General features: G+C 49.6%; 8 protein-coding genes across 8 annotated transcripts; 5 read left to right on the forward strand and 3 right to left on the reverse strand.

Annotated features, from left to right (window-relative positions):
- Positions 1 to 406: 406 nt before the first annotated feature.
- Positions 407 to 1,879, forward strand: Malapachy_2319 (agmatinase; the record flags this gene model as incomplete). Its single annotated transcript, XM_018136811.1, has 6 exons — positions 407 to 543; positions 569 to 640; positions 666 to 1,367; positions 1,396 to 1,452; positions 1,483 to 1,580; positions 1,608 to 1,879. The coding sequence occupies 6 exons, from the start codon at positions 407 to 409 to the stop codon at positions 1,877 to 1,879; spliced, it is 1,338 nt and encodes a 445-aa protein (XP_017992915.1).
- A 201-nt stretch (positions 1,880 to 2,080) lies between these two features.
- Malapachy_2351 (putative aspartyl protease) lies at positions 2,081 to 3,262 on the reverse strand (the record flags this gene model as incomplete). The annotated part of the gene is made up of 1 exon (XM_018136843.1): positions 2,081 to 3,262. The coding sequence occupies one exon, from the start codon at positions 3,260 to 3,262 to the stop codon at positions 2,081 to 2,083; it is 1,182 nt and encodes a 393-aa protein (XP_017992769.1).
- A 637-nt stretch (positions 3,263 to 3,899) lies between these two features.
- Positions 3,900 to 4,565, forward strand: Malapachy_2343 (hypothetical protein; the record flags this gene model as incomplete). The annotated part of the gene is made up of 1 exon (XM_018136835.1): positions 3,900 to 4,565. One exon carries the CDS (start codon positions 3,900 to 3,902, stop codon positions 4,563 to 4,565), a length of 666 nt encoding a protein of 221 aa, XP_017993293.1.
- A 179-nt stretch (positions 4,566 to 4,744) lies between these two features.
- On the forward strand, positions 4,745 to 5,667 carry Malapachy_2332 (dihydroflavonol reductase; the record flags this gene model as incomplete). Its single annotated transcript, XM_018136824.1, has 2 exons — positions 4,745 to 4,843; positions 4,897 to 5,667. 2 exons carry the CDS (start codon positions 4,745 to 4,747, stop codon positions 5,665 to 5,667), a joined length of 870 nt encoding a protein of 289 aa, XP_017992837.1.
- A 448-nt stretch (positions 5,668 to 6,115) lies between these two features.
- Positions 6,116 to 8,332, forward strand: Malapachy_2336 (catalase-peroxidase; the record flags this gene model as incomplete). The annotated part of the gene is made up of 1 exon (XM_018136828.1): positions 6,116 to 8,332. One exon carries the CDS (start codon positions 6,116 to 6,118, stop codon positions 8,330 to 8,332), a length of 2,217 nt encoding a protein of 738 aa, XP_017992841.1.
- A 1,073-nt stretch (positions 8,333 to 9,405) lies between these two features.
- Positions 9,406 to 9,753, reverse strand: Malapachy_2356 (putative secretory lipase (family lip); the record flags this gene model as incomplete). The annotated part of the gene is made up of 1 exon (XM_018136848.1): positions 9,406 to 9,753. One exon carries the CDS (start codon positions 9,751 to 9,753, stop codon positions 9,406 to 9,408), a length of 348 nt encoding a protein of 115 aa, XP_017992764.1.
- A 3,637-nt stretch (positions 9,754 to 13,390) lies between these two features.
- On the forward strand, positions 13,391 to 14,481 carry Malapachy_2314 (oxidoreductase; the record flags this gene model as incomplete). Its single annotated transcript, XM_018136806.1, has 6 exons — positions 13,391 to 13,483; positions 13,514 to 13,645; positions 13,672 to 13,890; positions 13,917 to 14,040; positions 14,071 to 14,381; positions 14,413 to 14,481. 6 exons carry the CDS (start codon positions 13,391 to 13,393, stop codon positions 14,479 to 14,481), a joined length of 948 nt encoding a protein of 315 aa, XP_017992914.1.
- A 77-nt stretch (positions 14,482 to 14,558) lies between these two features.
- Positions 14,559 to 15,494, reverse strand: Malapachy_2328 (fog: zn-finger; the record flags this gene model as incomplete). The annotated part of the gene is made up of 1 exon (XM_018136820.1): positions 14,559 to 15,494. The coding sequence occupies one exon, from the start codon at positions 15,492 to 15,494 to the stop codon at positions 14,559 to 14,561; it is 936 nt and encodes a 311-aa protein (XP_017992811.1).
- Between the last annotated feature and the right edge of the window lie 2,614 nt (positions 15,495 to 18,108).

Genomic DNA, 18,108 nt, shown 5'->3' on the forward strand with positions numbered 1-18,108 from the left:
TACATATTTACAAACTGACATCACCCAGTGCTGGACTACTTCATATTGATTTCCACATGCTCATTGTTGGTCACATGGGTCATCGTATGCTTATCACACTTGTGCTGGTGCCGTGCCATCTCCCAGCAGCACTTTGACACAAGCGTACTCCCATTCAAGTCACGCTGGACGCCGTATACGACATACTATGGTCTCGTGAACGCCACACTGGTCTTATTGATATGTATTCAAGCCCTTTTTGATACGGAAGAATGAACACACTATCTACGCCAGGAGCGCTATACTGATAAGTTCCATAGATAGGCGTGACTCCCTGCATAGTAAACAAGTGGTCCGTGCGCAGACTGTGAACGAAAAAGGGCGAGGTCATGAGACACGGGCCACGCAACTCTTCTCAGTAACTATGATGTTTTGGTATACGCTTGCGTGTGTGTTCACTCTCTGTGCCCTGGTACGCGCACGGGACCCTGTGAATCAATGGGATGTGCCTGACTTTTACTTTTCTGGTGTTTCGACGTTTGCGCATTTGCCGCATGAAAAATGGTACGTATACGCTTACTTACTTCAGCTTGGTGCAAGAACATACAGACTTCGATGTAGCCGTGTTGGGTGTGCCATTGGACACAGCGGTTTCGTACAGGTAAGTTGAACTCTACTAATATCAGGCCTGGCGCACGATTTGGCCCTCGCGCTATTCGCGCTGGTAGCGCACGTCAGACAGTGTTCCGCTCGTTCAACCCTGCGTTAGGAGTCAATCCATACGTCTCCAAAACCAAGTTTTTGGATTGCGGTGATATCCCAGTGACACCCTTTGATAATGAATTAGCGTTCCAGCAGATTGAGGATGCCTACGATGATTTATTGCATCGCAACGTGCCGCAGGGCCCTGGTACGATTTCAGCGTTGCCGAGTCGTACCAAGAATGGCAAGCCAGTGCACTTTGCCAAAGACAAGAAGCAGCATCCGCGTATGGCTGTCATGGGAGGCGACCACTCTATCGCTTTGCCAATTCTCCGCTCGCTGAACAAGGTGTATGGCCCCGTGTCGGTCTTGCACTTTGACTCCCATTTAGATACATGGGCCCCGAACCAGTACGGTGCAGCCTCTCGTGGCACCGGTATCTCTGGCTACACGCATGGTACCATGCTGTACCATGCTAGTCAAGAAGGCCTGGTAAGTAATACGTCCATGCATGTCGGTTTGCGTGGCTTGCTGAGCGGAGCGGACTTTGAAGATTATCGCCGTGATGCCAGCTTGGGCTTTACCTACTTGGAGACCTGGGAAGTGGACCAGCTTGGACTTGATGGTACCGTCGCTGCAATTCGCGAGCGTTTGGGCGATTCACCAGTATACCTGAGTATCGATATGTATGTGATCAGCATCGACTTACGCTAGTGATGTGCTTGACCCGTCGATTGCCCCTGGCACGGGCACACCTGTCAGCGGTGGCTTGTACGTATGACGCCTTGGACTCACCGATAGAACATCGCGTGAGCTGCGCAGTATCATCCGGATGCTTTCGGGTATTAACCTGGTGGGCTGTGAAGTCGTAGAAGTAAGCCCACCTTACGACACGAACGGTGCGTACATTTACAGCTTACACGCAGGCGAAGTGACTGCGCTGGCGGCTGCCGAACTGCTCTACGAGCTCATGTCGGTAATGGCAATCCATCCTCTTGATAAAGTTACTGTGGAGCCGCAGGCACGACCGCCACGCCCCGTCTCTGCAGCGGCGCCACCTCTGGCTGAAGCGAGGCAAGCCACTCTGTCCTGGCCTCTACTTACGCTTGTACCGGCGGTGTCGGCGGCTCTTGCTACCGTGCTTACGATGCGCCTACTCTCTCGCACTACCAGTCCTGTAAAAGGTAAAACAGCATAATGTAGAAAATGCATCAATAAGTACTATTATTTATTCATCTTGCCTTTTATGCGAAAGGAGCGCCCTTGGCTAACGAGTGTAGTGTTTGCAGCCAGGCATCCAAAAGAATTATAGAAAAGATATGAAAGAAGTCGGGCTATACCAGCTCGATCAACCATGAAGACATAAGCGAAAATTGATGTACAACAGAATGCAGGCTACTCAGGCCTGCTCTGCAAAGCCCAGACGGTTCTTGTCCTGGTCAAAGATCACCGAGGCAGTCTGGAAGAAAGCATCACCGACAATCCACGAATTACCACGGAAAGGCGTGCTATCCTGACCGACCAGCGGCAGGTTGCAACGACCGTTCGAGCTGCCATACACCAGCTGATCACGACCAAGCTTAAAGTCTTTGCCGGCAAAGGTAAACGTCACATTGGGTGTCTGATCGCAAGGGAACGTGCCCATGAGGCTACCCTGCGACGTGGTCGTCTTCACGTCCGGAATAGCCTCAAGGATAGACTTCACCTGCTTCGTAGGGCCAATGATCAGCGTTGTACCAGAGTCAATAATCGCCTGGATGTTTTGGCCATTGAGCTTGCCAGGCACGACGTAGAAGCCAAGACTCTGGTCGTAGTTTGCCCAGGCAATATCGCCCTTAATCTTGGTCTTGTCAATACCGCCAAGATGCAGCGACGATCCTGAGCCAGACTTGAGCGTGAACTGGAACACACCCTGGTCAACCTGGTGCTGCTCACGGAGGGCAGTGAAGAGAGGGTGGTAGTCCGATGGGAACGCCTGAATACTCGGCAGAGCCAGACCACAAATACCCTGGTTCGGCTTCTCATAGTCCTTTGTAAACTTAGTATTGGAGAGACCAATCGACACACTCTTGGCTTTGATACCACCAATGCTCACGTCGTCTTGATAGATAGTACCCGAGGCTGACGTGCCATCGCCATACGCCGCCGAAAACTTACCCGAGGTACGCATTGACGAGTATGAGGCCGATGGATCGTACGAGCCGGGGTCGACAAGCGTATCTGACGAGCCAGTGTCAAAGTCGAAGTAAATGCTTTGCGCGGGCGAGCCAAATTGAACCTTACCGGACCACTCAAGCTGCTCATTGATATCAATAAGGCCCACATCACCCGAGCTGCGCTTTGCCTTGCTGTCCGAGCCCATAGGATGTGACTTGCCCGTGTTGCGCTGGTAGTTCTTCATAGCTGCAGTGTACTTGCGGTTCACAGCGCTAATATGCTGAGGTACACGCTGAACACGGATCTGCTTCATTTGCTCGTCTGTACGGCGCGACATCTCAATCGACACGCCTTGTCTCTCGGTGGCCGAAGCCACCGTGGCTGCTGCAATCAAGCCGGCCACAAACTTCAGGTGCAACAACATTGTGGTGGTGTGTGGTAGCGGATAGGCGTTCATTTCTTCGCCATGTCATTTCTGCACACGGTGCCATTGGCGCGCGTTTTTCGGGGTCAAACGACTGAGATTATCTAATAATGCAAGTCTCTTTAGATTTCTTTGTCTGCAAAAGAAGTATTATGTACGCCAACCAAGGTATATCAGATCTAAAATTACCGCATTTAAACGATGAAGTAAGCCACAGTAGGAAGAACAAATTGACGCGGAGGGCCTCTTGGGAGTCCGAGCCAGGAACCAGGGCTGGCTGCGCTTACACAAAATGTACCGCGTGTGGCGTAAAGTAAAACACGTTTATAGACAAGGGTCAGCGCGCCAAATATCTGATAATCGACTAGGGTTCGAAAGGCTTTTCTTGGCGCACGGAAATGCGAGAGGGTCAGGGCGTATGCTTGGTCGGCTTGTGAATCCTGTGAATACTAGGGCCAACTATAGTAAGCGTGCCAGTCTCCATCGCTTAGATCGATCGCATAAATCTATAGACTATAGGGTATGCCCTCCTCCCACTGATGGAAGAACGATAAATTAAAATCTCCACGGTCGTATTAACAATGTCAAAACTATATAAAGAGCCTTCTTTCTGAATAGCCTCTCTGCATCATCAAATATGAAGACACTTTTCCCTGGTATTGCTGCGGCCTTGGTTTGCTTGTCGCAAGTCCAAGCAGGTTGGATCACTTTCCAAAACGAGAACAAGCACAAAGAAGGTCTGCCTTGCGTTGGCTCGATTTATGGCAATGATAACTATCTTATCTCACACTTTGACTGTGGGGCTACGGACTGGAATGCTACGATGTGTGGCATTCATTGTTTCCCCTTCTCTTCCACAACTTGCGTTGGTGGTACACCGAACTACAAGGGCCAGGGTGAGAGTAATGGTCTATGGTACCAGCCACATGGTATGACCAACTCGTGCACGTACTTGGGTGATATTTTTGTGCAGCAGAATTATACAATGGCCGGCCCTAACGTCACCTCTTGTGGCTACATTGACTGGCCCGTGGAGCGTAATTGGGGCACGGTGTTTGATCACCCTGGTTATGACGTGAAGACTGACGGCTGTTGGCCTGTAGACAAAGAGCCTGAACCAAAGTTCCCAAAGCACTATGGACATTACTTTGATGGTGCTCGTCCCTTGTCTCAGCACTTTTGTGACGGTGATTTTGCGATGAGTTGTGGTCCCAATGAAGATCCCAAATGCGAGTTTAGCGCAGAAAGCCCCATACGCATGAACTGCACGATCACTGACATGGGTCAACGCAAGAGGGATTAAACGGGAAGGCGGATTAGCTTTAGCGTGGCCTTTTTTCGTGGACTATGGTAGTAGATATTGGTTAAAAAGTATGGTGTTTGTTCATTTAGATATGCATTTGCGAAGTGGAGGCCTTAAGCCTCGATTAAGGGTTGGTCTGGGGAGGAGGGGCCTGGCCCTTGATCCCTAACCAAATGCCCATGACCAAAGTTTTCCTTTCAGGTATAAGCGGGTTCCTAGGAACGCATATATTACATGCTTTAATGCGCTCCGGTAGTGATTACATTATTCATGGCGCAGTTCGTTCGTAAGACACGACAGATAATGCAATGAACGCACTCCCTGTGGCCAGCTGAATCGTATAAAGCTGCTTATTGTGCCTGATATTGCTACTAGCTGCCTTAAAGAGGCTATGGATGGGTGTATATATGTTATTCATTCTGCCTCCCCTTCGTACCTCAACGCACAAGATCCGGAAAAAGACATGTTGATACCAACAATTCAAAGCATGAGAAACGTTTTGGAGTCTGCCCATTCTACCATTGTGAAAAAGATTGTGATCACATCCTCTTTATTGGCAGCCATGGATATTGCTAGCGGGTCTGTAAAATCAGCTGACTACATCTACACAGAGAAGGACTGGAATTCCTGTACATATGAGGAAGCCTGTCGGGCCGCTGGGCCGGCTGCAGGTATAACTGTCTACAATGCCAGCAAAGCTTTAGCAGAAAAGGCCGCTTACGAGTTTCAGAAACGGCCAGTTGTTACGTTTGAGTTGGCCAGCATCAATTCGACTACCTTATTTGGACCATTACTTCAACCGTGGATCCATAAAAGCACTGTGAATGCTTCGACTCAAATGATTTACGATCTTATCGACTCTAAGACAGAAGTACCATATATTATGCCTCTTTTCTGTAATGTTCAGGACGTTGCAAAGGCTCATGTATGGGCGTTGGAGAAGCCTGGCGCTATGGGACATCGCTTTTTTATGAACGGACCAGCCTTCTCTTTGCACAAGACGATCAAATATTTTGCGGACCACTACTCACATCTCCGGCCACGCCTCCCATCCAGCTGGGTCTCTTTTAATTGGGCATATAAAGTAAGCGAGCTTAAGTGACTGGCGTCAATGATTTCCATTGTCGCGTAATAGCTTGCTGTCATGTGGCCAACAGCCACATGCTTGGTCAACGTTTGGGTTCGAGAATTTTGTGCACGCTCGCCTGTGTGACATAGCCCGAATTGACTGAATGGCCAATCAATCGATTTAAATATCTAATCATGTATAAGATCGCTCCAAAATTCTCTGTCGCATTTGTTGAATCTGTTTTACCGATTTTTTTTTGCTGTGTAAGCGGCATTCCGCCAGGCCCATCGCACATGGGTGGCGACAATACTGCTGCGCAAGGTATAAATTGAGCGTAATGAATCAACTGGGCATCGAACAAACCGTTCTTCCCATGCCGTCAACAATACAACGGGGACTGTTTCGTCCCAAGTTCCTTTACCTAACCTCGCTTGTATGTGTGCTCTTTTATGTATGGAGCAGCGCAGAGACGAGCAATTATATGGGTATGGGTGCCCATGCTTTCCCCAGTGAAGAGTATCAGCGACGAGCTGAAGCTGGAGAAGGATGCCCTTTCATGCGCAAGAGGGCAGCTGATAAGGAGGTACAGAACAATCCGCTATACCTGTTCCCGAAGGCTCTGGACCTCTCTATCCTTGCCCAGCATGATTCCAAGACCAATCCCATGGACCCTGACTACGATTACCATGAAGCACTGAAGACCCTTGATTTTGATGCCTTGCACAAAGATCTGACGGATCTTATGACGAAAGAGCAGGGCTGGTGGAAGGCTGACTATGGTCACTACGGTGGTATGCTTGTCCGTGTGAGCTGGCATTCTGCTGGTACCTACCGTGTTCAGGATGGTCGTGGTGGATCTGGCCACGGTAACCAACGTTTTGCACCAATCAACTCTTGGCCAGACAATGCGAACACAGACAAGGCGCGGCGTATCCTCTGGCCCATTAAGAAGAAGTATGGCAACAAGCTGAGCTGGGCCGATCTGATTGCATATGCTGGCACAGTGGCCTATGAATCTATGGGCCTTAAGACGTTCGGGTTTGCCTTTGGTCGTCGTGATATCTGGGCCCCTGAGACGGACACGTATTGGGGTAACGAAACCAAGTTCTTGGAGCCATCGGAGATGCGCTACAAAAATACCAAGAATGCCTCTACACTCGAAAATCCTCTGGCAGCTGTGCAATTGGGTTTTATCTATGTGAATCCCGAAGGTGTAGATGGCCATCCTAACCCGAAGCGTACGGCCGATCAGATCCGTGAGACATTCAAGCGCATGGGTATGAACGACGAGGAGACTGCTGTCCTGATTGCTGGTGGCCACACGGTCGGCAAGTCGCATGGTAACAATGACCGAAGCCTGCTCGGTCCTCCTCCGATCAACGCGTCTATCACGGACCAAGGTCTTGGCTGGATGATCCCTGGTGTGAATGGTGGTCGTTACGTTTTGGTGGCAGGTCCTGAGGGTGCTTGGACTACTAACCCAACCAAATGGGATGACGGCTATATGAGCTTGCTGCTGAAGTACAACTGGACGCTTACTGAGAGTCGTGCTGGTGCGAAGCAGTACTATGCGCCTGACTTGAAGGAGGAGGAAAAGCCTGCAGATGTAGAGGATCCTTCCATTCGTGTTCAGCCCATGATGATGGACTCTGACATTGCGCTGAAGGAAGACCCTGTTTACAACAAGTACATGCACAAGTTCCTGGACGACTTTGAGTACTTCTCAGACACGTTTGCCCGTGCTTGGTTCAAGCTGATGCACCGGGACATGGGTCCGAAGGCGAACTATAAAGGCCCCTACGTCCCGCAAGAAGACTTTCTTTGGCAGGACCCGATCCCATCGGGCAAGCACGACTATGATGTGAATGCTCTAAAGACCGCGCTAACCAACAGTGGTCTGAACATTAGTGACATGGTCAGCATTGCATGGGACAGTGCTCGTACCTACCGTGGCTCGGATATGCGTGGTGGTGCGAATGGCGCCCGAATCCGTCTTCAGCCTCAGAAGAACTGGGAAGCAAACGAGCCAAAGCGTCTTAAGCGTATCCTTTCGGTACTGGAGCCCATTGCCAACAAGACAGGTGCCAGCCTGGCTGACACAATCGTGCTTGCAGGCAACCTTGGTGTTGAGCAGGCTGCCAAGGCTGCCGGCTTTGACATCCAAGTTCCTTTCCACCCAGGCCGTGGCGATGCTACGCAGGAAAACACTGATGTCGAGACTTTCAGCTACCTGGAGCCTACCGTGGATGCCATGACAAACTACATGCAGAACATGGACTATGACAGGCCAGAAGAGTACATGCTGGACCGCGCACAGCTGCTGAACCTTACGGCTCCAGAGTTGACGGTGCTTGTTGGTGGTATGCGTGCTCTTGGTGCCAACTACGAAGGCAGCAACTATGGTGTCTTTACTGACAAGGTGGGCAAGCTAGACAATAACTTCTTTGTCACGCTCACGGATATGGCTTACCGCTGGGAAGAGTCGGGCAAGAAGAACCGTTACAACATTGTGGATCGTCAGAGTGGTGAGAAGCGCTACGAGGCGACTCGTCTTGACCTTATTTTCGGCTCAAACGCCATTCTTCGTGCTTACTCGGAAGTGTATGCCCAAGATGACAGCAAGGAGAAGTTTGTGAAGGACTTTGTTGCAGCCTGGTCCAAAGTAATGGACGCTGACCGTTTTGACCTTCGTAACTAGGAGTCGAAGAAAATTTATAATGGTTGATGACTCCTTTTCCAAATAGTGCATAGCTTGATACATCAATTTTTATAGTTATCCTTCTTATTCACATCGCGCGCACAAAATTATCATCATTAACACAAGACGCGAGGCCATGGGACAAACTCGCATATCTCCTGCAGGTGTACTCAATTCACTGAGGCCAATCAAAGAGGTGATGGTAACTCGCAAAATCAAGCTGGTCGCCTATCAAATTAACAAAAACGAAAGGAAGACTAAGTGTTACCGTACAAACATGAATGCATGGTGATTGCTCTTAGTTTCTCTTTGTAACAGTCATGGTAGTAGGCTGATACTCCGTCTTGGTGACTGTGGCGGTGGCGATGACATAGTTCTTCACCGTGTAGCCACAATTGCTCAGCTAAGACATCGGGAGGGTGCTAGCAGCGCAATAGGTAATAATAGCATCCTCACCCAGCAGATCACCTACCGTCACAGTTTTGTATGAGCTGTATGGCGATTCATCCGACTGCGCAGTCGTGAATGTCCGAGCCTTGCTCGATTCCGACTCCGTCACGACGGTATTTATTAGCGTGTGGAGACATTACCCATTCAGGGATCAATATGCACAGGGTCCAACTCAAATGACATTTCGCCCAGCTTTATTTTGATTGCTCCGACTCATTCCAATCATGCAGAAGGCTTTAACTGAACATTATGGATGACTCGTTTCTACCCCGAAACAGTAAAGTGCAAGAGAGAACACGGAATAACGAAATGATGGCATTGTCTTGGTACCTAAAGAAAAAGTTCGTGTTAGGGAACTCAGATGTGATGGCCAATGTGCAATGAGTGCGTGCGAATTGTAAAGAGTCCTGCGCTTTCTTCGTAGCAATCTGGTCAAAGTACTCCTTTACGTTAGGGTATGTATCGACAAAGCCAGTAATCCCAGTAATCAAGAAACCAGCATACTGTGCTTTGTTTAGCTGCTGAATGAGAGCGCTGAAGTTGGCTAGCGTACCACCGCTGTACCAGCCTACCACAGGAAGATCTGGCGCATAAACCGGCATAAGCGATGCAGCCCATCCCATCTAGATGCCACCGCCAGAGTAGCCCCAACCAGCTACCTTGACATTGTCGGCAAGTTTCAGTTTGTCGAAGGCCAGCGTTGTACGGATACCGTCTAATGTCTGGTGACCTTCCACACGACCAGATGCAAATGCATTAACATTGCCCTGCTCGTCGGGCACAGTCACCACGTAACCCTCTTGAAGGAAAGGCAGAAGTAGAGCAGGGTTCACGAAAAAGCCAGTATCATAAGCGATACCCACTTGAAAGCCGTAGCTAGGGGCGCACTGAGGGGCATTTGTATCTTCAATAACTCCATATGCAAACACTTTGTCCATTTTAGCATTGTATGGCACGAGAATGGTAGTCATAGTAGTAGTCGGCTGGTCCTCCCATCCGCTTGGTGGCTTGAAGAATGGATCTTCATTAGGAGGTGGAATACCTGCACGGATAGCAAGTGCATAAACTGATGTAGCTATCAATAGCTGTATAATCCCCAAGAACCACAACATCATGTTAAGTGGGGACGGCCGTGACTTGGGAGCCACAGCTATATTGCCTTTTCAAGAGTCTAGCTCAAGCCATTTTTGGTTAATGTAATCACCATGAGGCTATAGGTATGTGCCAAAAAGCATGCCCTTCCTTTACACATTGTCAACGCATCGTCCGCGGGTCTCGTTCGAGTTGCGTGTCTTCTGGGACGCATTTTGAATAAGCATATTAGAATATCGTATTAATGAACCAATAAAAGCCTGTTTTCTCTGGTAAATAAGGTAAAAGTGAGACTAGATGTGGTTGGTCTATTTTGAATAGATCTCCGAAAATGCATGCAAGTGGGCGCGAAACATCCGAAGTGAAAGAGCCGAGAAAATTCGCTTCTACTAAAGCCCATTGCTATGATAGCAATGACTAAATGAAATCAGTTGTGTCATCTAGTACGCAGCTACAATTCCATCAGCACGCGGATCTGTAGCACCTTCTAATGTACCATCAGGGCGACGAACAATGCCATGTGCATGTCCTAGATATGTTTCATAAGGACCAGTCCATTCCATACGATGTCCAGCCTTCCTCAGCTCTTCAACAACGGTCGGTGAGAGCCTGTTTTCAACAAGGATCCTGTCGCCATCTACCATCCAACGTGGTGCTGTGACAGCAGACTGTAGTGGTTCATTTAGCCAAGCATAACGTATAATAACATTGGATGAAATCTGAGGTTGTCCGTGCGCACCCATAGTGCCGTAGGTGATAAATCTACCATCCTTCAGCTTGGCCATGGCAGGATTAAGCGTATGGAATGGACGTTTCCCCGGCACCAAAGCGTTGACGGAGGTTTTATCCAGAGAGAAACTAGTTCCACGGTTCTGCCATAAGATACCTGTGGTTGGCAGTACGGTGCCCGAGCCAAAGGGATGGAAAACGCTTTGAATGCAGCTTACTGCTCGCCCTTCACAATCCATGACGCCCAACCATGCAGTGTCGCCAGGGCCCGAAGGGGAAGAAATCTCTTTGGCCTTTTTCATATCAATTTGAGAGGCAAGGCGATTTAACGCCTCCGGGGTGAGGTAGGTATCGATACTTTCCGTCATAGCATCTGGATCCGCAATGATCCTGCGGATTTGATACGCCTGCTTGCTAGCTTCGATGAATCCATGGATATGCGGAAATGTTTCCGCATCAGAAGGCTGAATGCCAAGCCGATCAAATTGGCCAAGAATATGGAGGCCTGTAGCTCCCTGTGTAGGTGGGGGAAAATTATAAAAACGGCCTTTGCTAGTGTCGATATGAATCGGTGTACGTTCTGACGCTTGATGAGCTTGCAAGTCGCCCAGCGTTAGGGGAGACCCGATGGATTTTAGATCAGCGGCAATGTCCTTGGCTAGATTCCCTCTGTAAAAGGAATCCAATCCCTCTTCAGCCAGTCTGATAAGAGTGGCAGCCAGAGCTGGCTGCTTCATAAGAGACCCTGTAGCAGGCCAAGTGCCATCAGGCGCAAAAACGTTGCAGAATGTGGGCTGTTTTAGAAGCGCAGCCTTGGTCTCATCCGAGATAACGCTAGTATTCACACTGATAGGTACTCCTTCTCTTGCATAGTAGATAGCGTCTTGCAAGATACGGGACAGAGTCATGGTAGTGCCCCACGATTTTGACACGGTGAAGGCGGCTGCCCAACCGGATACTGCGCCGGCAACGGAGTTCACAGCCAATGGACCATGCACCGGAATGGATTCATACCCTTTATAGAGGTCCATATTGACGTTAGATCCGCTTCGTCCACAGGCTTCGATGGCCATGGGCTCCTTATCATGGCATCCAATCAACCAAAATGCGTCACCACCGATACTCAGCATATGCGGATAGACTACAGAAAGAACGGAGGCTACAGCGATGGCAGCATCAATTGATGTACCCCCTTCCTTTAAAATGGATAGTCCTGCTTGGCTAGCTAGGTGGTGAGGTGAGGTAACCATACCACGGCGGCTGTACAACGTGTTGAGCATGTGGGCAATGATGTACAATCGAATGTGGGGTAAGTGGAGAAAATAAATGGGGGGATTTGTCAGAAAGGTAAGCACGACCTATTGGTCGAGTGAGGTTTGCGGGATAGAAATGATACAACTATTGACTTACAGGGCATTAAAAGTCATCCAGGTTCACTTGACCATTCCGCCCAATACCAATGGTAACAGCATGACCCCCTCGTATATTGAGCATATCAACCGCTTTCTCATAGATATCCTCTGATGACGACACATGCGACAAAAGAGCTTCCTTCCAAGGTGTCCCATCCACTCGATCTGCGTAAGGAGGCACAATACGCTCTGGCCCTTTTGTTACAGGATAAGACGATGGTGGATGGTGCTGCGAATACATCCAACGACGTCGACGTTGGCGTTGTGATAGGTGCTTAGGTTTTCGCGGGGCCTTTATGGGCTGGGTGGGTATAGGTGAAGGTTCTGCTTGATTCGACACTTGCATGATACGGCAAGCTCCGCATTTTGTGCATGTCTGCCGCACAAGTGTAAAGGAACGCCCCGTATGTAAAGTGGTAGAGCAGGTAAGTCCCTCGAGCTGAGGAACATAACACTTGCTGCATACACTCCGTTTGATGGATGGATCAACACGAATAACAGATCGTCTTGCTAAAGAAAAAAACTGGAGCATACAAGATACGGCAGCTCGTTTCATATCCTCTCTTTGTTGGCGTAGACCCTCTAAGTACCACATCATGGCACGTTGATACATGTAATTAAGCGTGTGATACATATCAGCCTGAGGAATGAATCGACCAGGACCTTGACTTTGTGACTGCTTTCCTTTCTTCTTGGATATCTGGGTACGAGGCTGTACCGTTACTGTACGTTGCTTAGACTTTGCTTTTTCATAGGCCAGCGAATGGATTTGCCTGTGTGTTAGTGCTGGCTCTACGTACTTTTGCAAGGATAAGAGGTCTGTATTTCCGCTGGCGCTAAAATTTAACAGCTGGTCCTGATCCTTCCATTAGCTAGCGTTGTACATACCTCAAGAAGCTCGTCCATTCGAATCGCGACTTTGAGTCTTCGTACGCGCTCAGCCGGCGGATCTTTAGACAACTCCCCATGAGCTTGAAGCGTATGGCCACAACGACCACACAATGACCACTGTTGATACAGCTCATATAATGATGCAGAGGTTTGTGGACCAGCAGACAGGGCCAGACCAGTGGGTGGCATCATGCCTACGCAAGTACAAGGGACCGAGCCCTGTGCGGGCCATGACTCTCCCTGAACATCGTAAGGTGAATTGGGATTAGGCTCCATCGTCCATCCATGAAGACAAGGCGAGTGTCTTGCCACCTTTAATGCCGCTGTAGCATCTGTACAAGCGAGGACGTCAGTGATTTGTGTCGCATACGTCCACGGCATAGATGCGAAGGTTAAGATTAGAAAAAAGGACAGGTGGTGGAGAAATTGGACCCTTACTGGTACGGGGCCGCTCAGACAAATGCCATCTCCCAACGACGCCACCATGTGGCTAATAGCTTGTGTATGCAGTGTCGTGGCGCTAGTATGCGCCACCGCTTTTGTATTTTACAGGAAATCGTGGGACCCTAAAGGCAAGGTATGCTTCCTCTCGCACTGACGTTATAAGTACGTGCTTGTGACAGGTGGTTCGCAAGGATTGGGTTTAGCCCTCGGCAAGCTCCTCGCATCGCGTGGCGCGCATGTTATTCTATGCAGTCGTACAGAATCAAAATTGCAATCGGCCACACAGGAAGTGATGGTATGTACAAGCGCTATTAACGCTAGGCTACTCGTCTATCGTCATCGCAGCATGTATCCTATGTGGTTGCTGATGTGTCATCATTTGGTGGCGCATCAGCGGCTGTGTCGCAGTGCCCTGCTCCGATTGATGCTGTCTTCTGCTGTGCTGGGGGAGCCAAGCCGGGCTATTATCTTGAGCAAACAGAGCAGGACTTCCAGGAAGGACTGCGTCTTGATTACTGGACCGCTCTAGCGACAAGTCACGTACGTGCGACTTTACTCACATGCAGGCTGTGGCGAAATCCATGAAGCAGCATCAAAAGCGCGGTAAGATTGTGTTTGTGAGCAGTGTCTTGGGTATGATGGGTATGGTGGGCTACGCACAATATTCGCCGATGAAGTTCGCTATTCGAGGTATGTGTCTTATTACTTCTCTTACCTCAGGTTTGGCCGAATGCCTTCGTTCGGAGCTTTTGCTGTATAGCATTGATGTGCACATCTATTTCCCTGCCACCATTCTTACTCCAGGCCTCGAAGTGGAAAACCAAACCAAGCCAGAGCTTACGAAGCAGATTGAGGGAACTGATGAGGGCCAGACACCTGCTCAATGTGCTGCGCACTTGCTTCGCGGAGTTGAAAGGAACGAGTACAGTATTACAGATGGCTTGATCGGCTGGCTCTTCCGGATCTCTTCTGGTGGCTCAGCCCCTGGTAGCAATGTGTGGGTGGACTCTCTCGCTATGCTACCTGCTCGCGTACGTATCCAACCATTGACTTACCGTCTAGTGGGCTGCCATTGGTTGGCGCCGGTTCTTTGCTGATAGCGCCGTGCTTCAGCATGCTAGGAAAGCATAAATTAATCTTTCTACTTCCCATTGCTTCCGTATGTACAGCGTAGCATTTTTACAACTATTGTCCGTCTGGCATAAACTTCAACTAGGGGTGTTCTTTTTGGCGTTGGCTGCTTTGGCACCACACGTGCTGGCTTCACTCTTATGGTGCCGGTTTAGGGCATCCAAACGAGCAAACGTCTTTCCACATCCTTCGCACTGGTACGGCTTGATGTTCAAGTGCAGGTTGTGATGCCGCTTGCAGTCATGCGTTCGCGCAAAACTACGCCCACAACCAGGCCAATCACATTTAAACGGCCGTTCATCCATGTGAGAGCGCATGTGCCCACGCAAATTGTACTGCCGTGTAAATGTGGAGCCACAGTCAGGGAAGGGGCATGTAAACAGCGCCTCGGCCTTCCGACGCGATGCAGAGGCGGCTTGTGCAGCGGACGTGGTGACCACAGGCGTATGCGTTTGAGCAGCCGTTTGGTATACATTGTCCTCCGACTTGTCCGATTTCCCTCGCGCATGCGATACAGGCTGGCGTGTCGGGGAAGGTGGCGAGTCCAGCTCGCCACTTGTGTCGGTCGGAGTCTGTTCACCTGCTGATGTCATGGAGAAGGAAAGCGATGGAACAGCGTGGCTTTGTACGTCCGTGGGCCCATTCGACTGATAATTCATGACAGGTGTCACAGGCTGTGGGTTGGGAGATATAGGTACCAAGCGCTGCGGAGTCATGGCTTGAGGCGCAATCGTCATGAAAGGCGTCTCTTGCATCACAGGAAGAGGGGAGAAGCCCGGGAAAGGATGCGTATACGTCAAGTCCACAGACGATGCTGATGGGTATACAGCTTCCGTACGGTGACGGCCCTGGAAGTCCTCAGATACAGCGGCACGATTGTGTCGGCGCCCATGTCGATGCGTTTGCGGTGGACGAAGCGAATTGTGCCAAGCACTATCCATGCCATTAACAGCACGGCCATAGGCATCCATGGGATGAAGTGCTTGAGAAGCAGGTACGCTTGTGTCCGTCATGGGGAAGCGCCACTGTGCCATTCGCGTAGCTGCATCACTCACCGTCACATCTTCTTTCCCCACATCTGAATCAGGTGTAACACTGCGTGTCGACGAGGGGTATGGACTCACAGAACGCGAGGAACGTCTATGATTCGAATGTCGCATTGGGCCCGGTATGCGTCCATCCCCTCCATCACCCATAGAGGGTGAATACATAGCAGGATTCGACATGGCTTTAACCATCGACTGATCCATTAGCACAGCTGTGTTAGCTTGATTCATGTTCGGGTCCAAAGATGATGTGGTCATCATTTCCGTAGCAGGTATGGGGTTGAAAGGCGGGCTGATCGCAAGTACAGGCAAATCATCTTGAGATTGAATGGCCCTATTGGCCATGGGCATAGCCGAGGCATCAATAGTAGCAGTAGGACCAGCCTCTGCTGCTTCATTTAGGTTTAGCGTTTCCAAATGGTGACCCGTGTCGGAGACCGTGGAGGTCATCGGAAGAGACGAAAGCTCTTTTGTAGGAATGGACCGACCACCACTCATAGATTGCACCAAGTAAGCAAGATCGTCCACCGGCGATGGCAGCATATCCACGGAGGGACCCAGTAAAGAAGGCGTTCGTGGCCCCACATCTGATGCGGATCTGCGCTTCTTCCACCCCACTACAGGTTGCAGCATCGATGTTGGCGACTCCAACTTCAAATCGCCACTGAAACCCATATTTACATCCAACTTCAAAAGGCCTTTCAGATGAGCCTGGGAAGTTCGTCGTGCCTCTGAAGTAGCTTGTGACATGCCTGCATGTCCTGTTGCGCCACTTGGTCCATATGGTACATTTGTCATAAGTGGTGTTAAATTGGAAGGGGATCCCGACATCGATTGTGACGGAGACGGCGAATATGTGGAACCCACGGGGTTCACAGCCCAAGGTTCCATCCCACCCATACTTCCTTGATCTCGCGGGCCACCGGCAAGCGATACATTGATCATTGGAGGGTTCATATTCGGGGCCACCCCTGCCTGGTTCCCAGCATTCGGTGGTGGCCACAATACCTGCGATTGTTCTCCTAGGGGTTCATGCACTGAGGGAGGGCCATCACGCGCCACATCGGCGGCTGGATGCACAGGACTTTCCATTTGCAGTGATGATGGGGTGATATTCGGCATCCCTGCCGACATAGGTGCCGGTAAAGAAGACCCTACTCGGCCATGGTAGGCTAACGACTTACCATCCATACCGGTGGCGTCAGGCGTTGTGCCCAACATGCCGTATGGCAACCCTTGGCCTTGAGCGTCCCAAGTCATAGAGTTCATATTGTTGTAAAAGGGGCTAGAAGATTCCATTTACTTTGTATGACTTGAATTAATTCGTTCGGACGAAGACTACGCTTCCGTATCACGTCTGTTGCTTGTCACGCTCCTAGAAAAACGGGAAAGCAATCTCACACTGCAGTTAAGATAGAACAATAATGATTGAGGGGAGAGTGTACTGAGAAAGAGTAAGTCACCCTCTTAGAGGCTCATGCGCAATGCACAGAGTACCGCTCTCTCTGGCAGAATATACGCGATGGAGGTGCGACAACCAGCTCAGGCCCCTACAGGCTATGCGCTGCGCTTTGGCGGATATGGACCTAGAGGCGTTTTGCACTCCTCCGTCGCGTGGTCCAATCTCGTTGTTTCACCCCCCGGTTATACAGCCAATCGTGGGCACATGTTGCTGTCCAATTTAATAATTTTTTGTCAAGGCTCGGCGTGATTGCGGGAGCAGGTCTCACGCAAGGCATGAGAACAGCCCTTTGTGGAGAAAAGGTTGTGAGCTGCAGTGTGGTTCTTGTTACTGGCATTTGTGTCAAGACATCGTGTGTTGTATACAAGGTGCGATCTGTACGTAGAAAAAAAATGTGTTGATTGGATTTACATACGTTAAGAGGCCCATGTTGTACTATGATTCGTTCTCCATAATGTTGTTTAAAGAGCAGAGTGACAATGCATGAATAGTATGCATACAGGTCTAGCGATACTAAAATAACATCTCGCTTAAATTCGTTCTCCAAGAGCCACGCCCCTTTTTCAGAGCACGTTTGTATTCATAGGCATGTGTTAGCTCATCAAAATAGGCTGTCATAGTTTCAAAGTCCATTTTGGCCGTAGGGATCCAGCCCCATTGCCTTTGTCCTTGGATAAATAACCGAGCTTTCCACACGAAGAATAATGCCAGAAAAATGAAGCATGATCCATATGCAAAAATAAAGTCTGGGCCATTAAAAGCACCCTCAGGGAAGAGATAATAGCCGGAGAATACCAAAGCAAATGGACACCAAATCATCGCATACCAGCCAGACCATGGCTGCAGCCACCCTCGGCGGGGAAGGAAGCCTGTGTGTAAAAGCCCATGTGCTTTTAATCCAGCACGGAACCTTAGATAAGTCAATGCAATAATCGACCATTGAATTAGCATTGAGCAGGACACTAAGTTGATCCACCAGTTCAAAATTCGTCCTGATCCTTCGCTCACAGAGAGATAAGAGAGGCAGGCCAATAGCATCACGAGAATAACACTGACATATGGAACACCATTTCTGTTCACAGTCTTAAAAATACGTGGCGCATGGCCAATTTTTGCCAA

This window comes from Malassezia pachydermatis, assembly GCF_001278385.1.
Source record: "Malassezia pachydermatis strain CBS 1879 chromosome Unknown scaffold2, whole genome shotgun sequence".
In the NCBI taxonomy this organism is placed as follows: domain Eukaryota; kingdom Fungi; phylum Basidiomycota; class Malasseziomycetes; order Malasseziales; family Malasseziaceae; genus Malassezia; species Malassezia pachydermatis.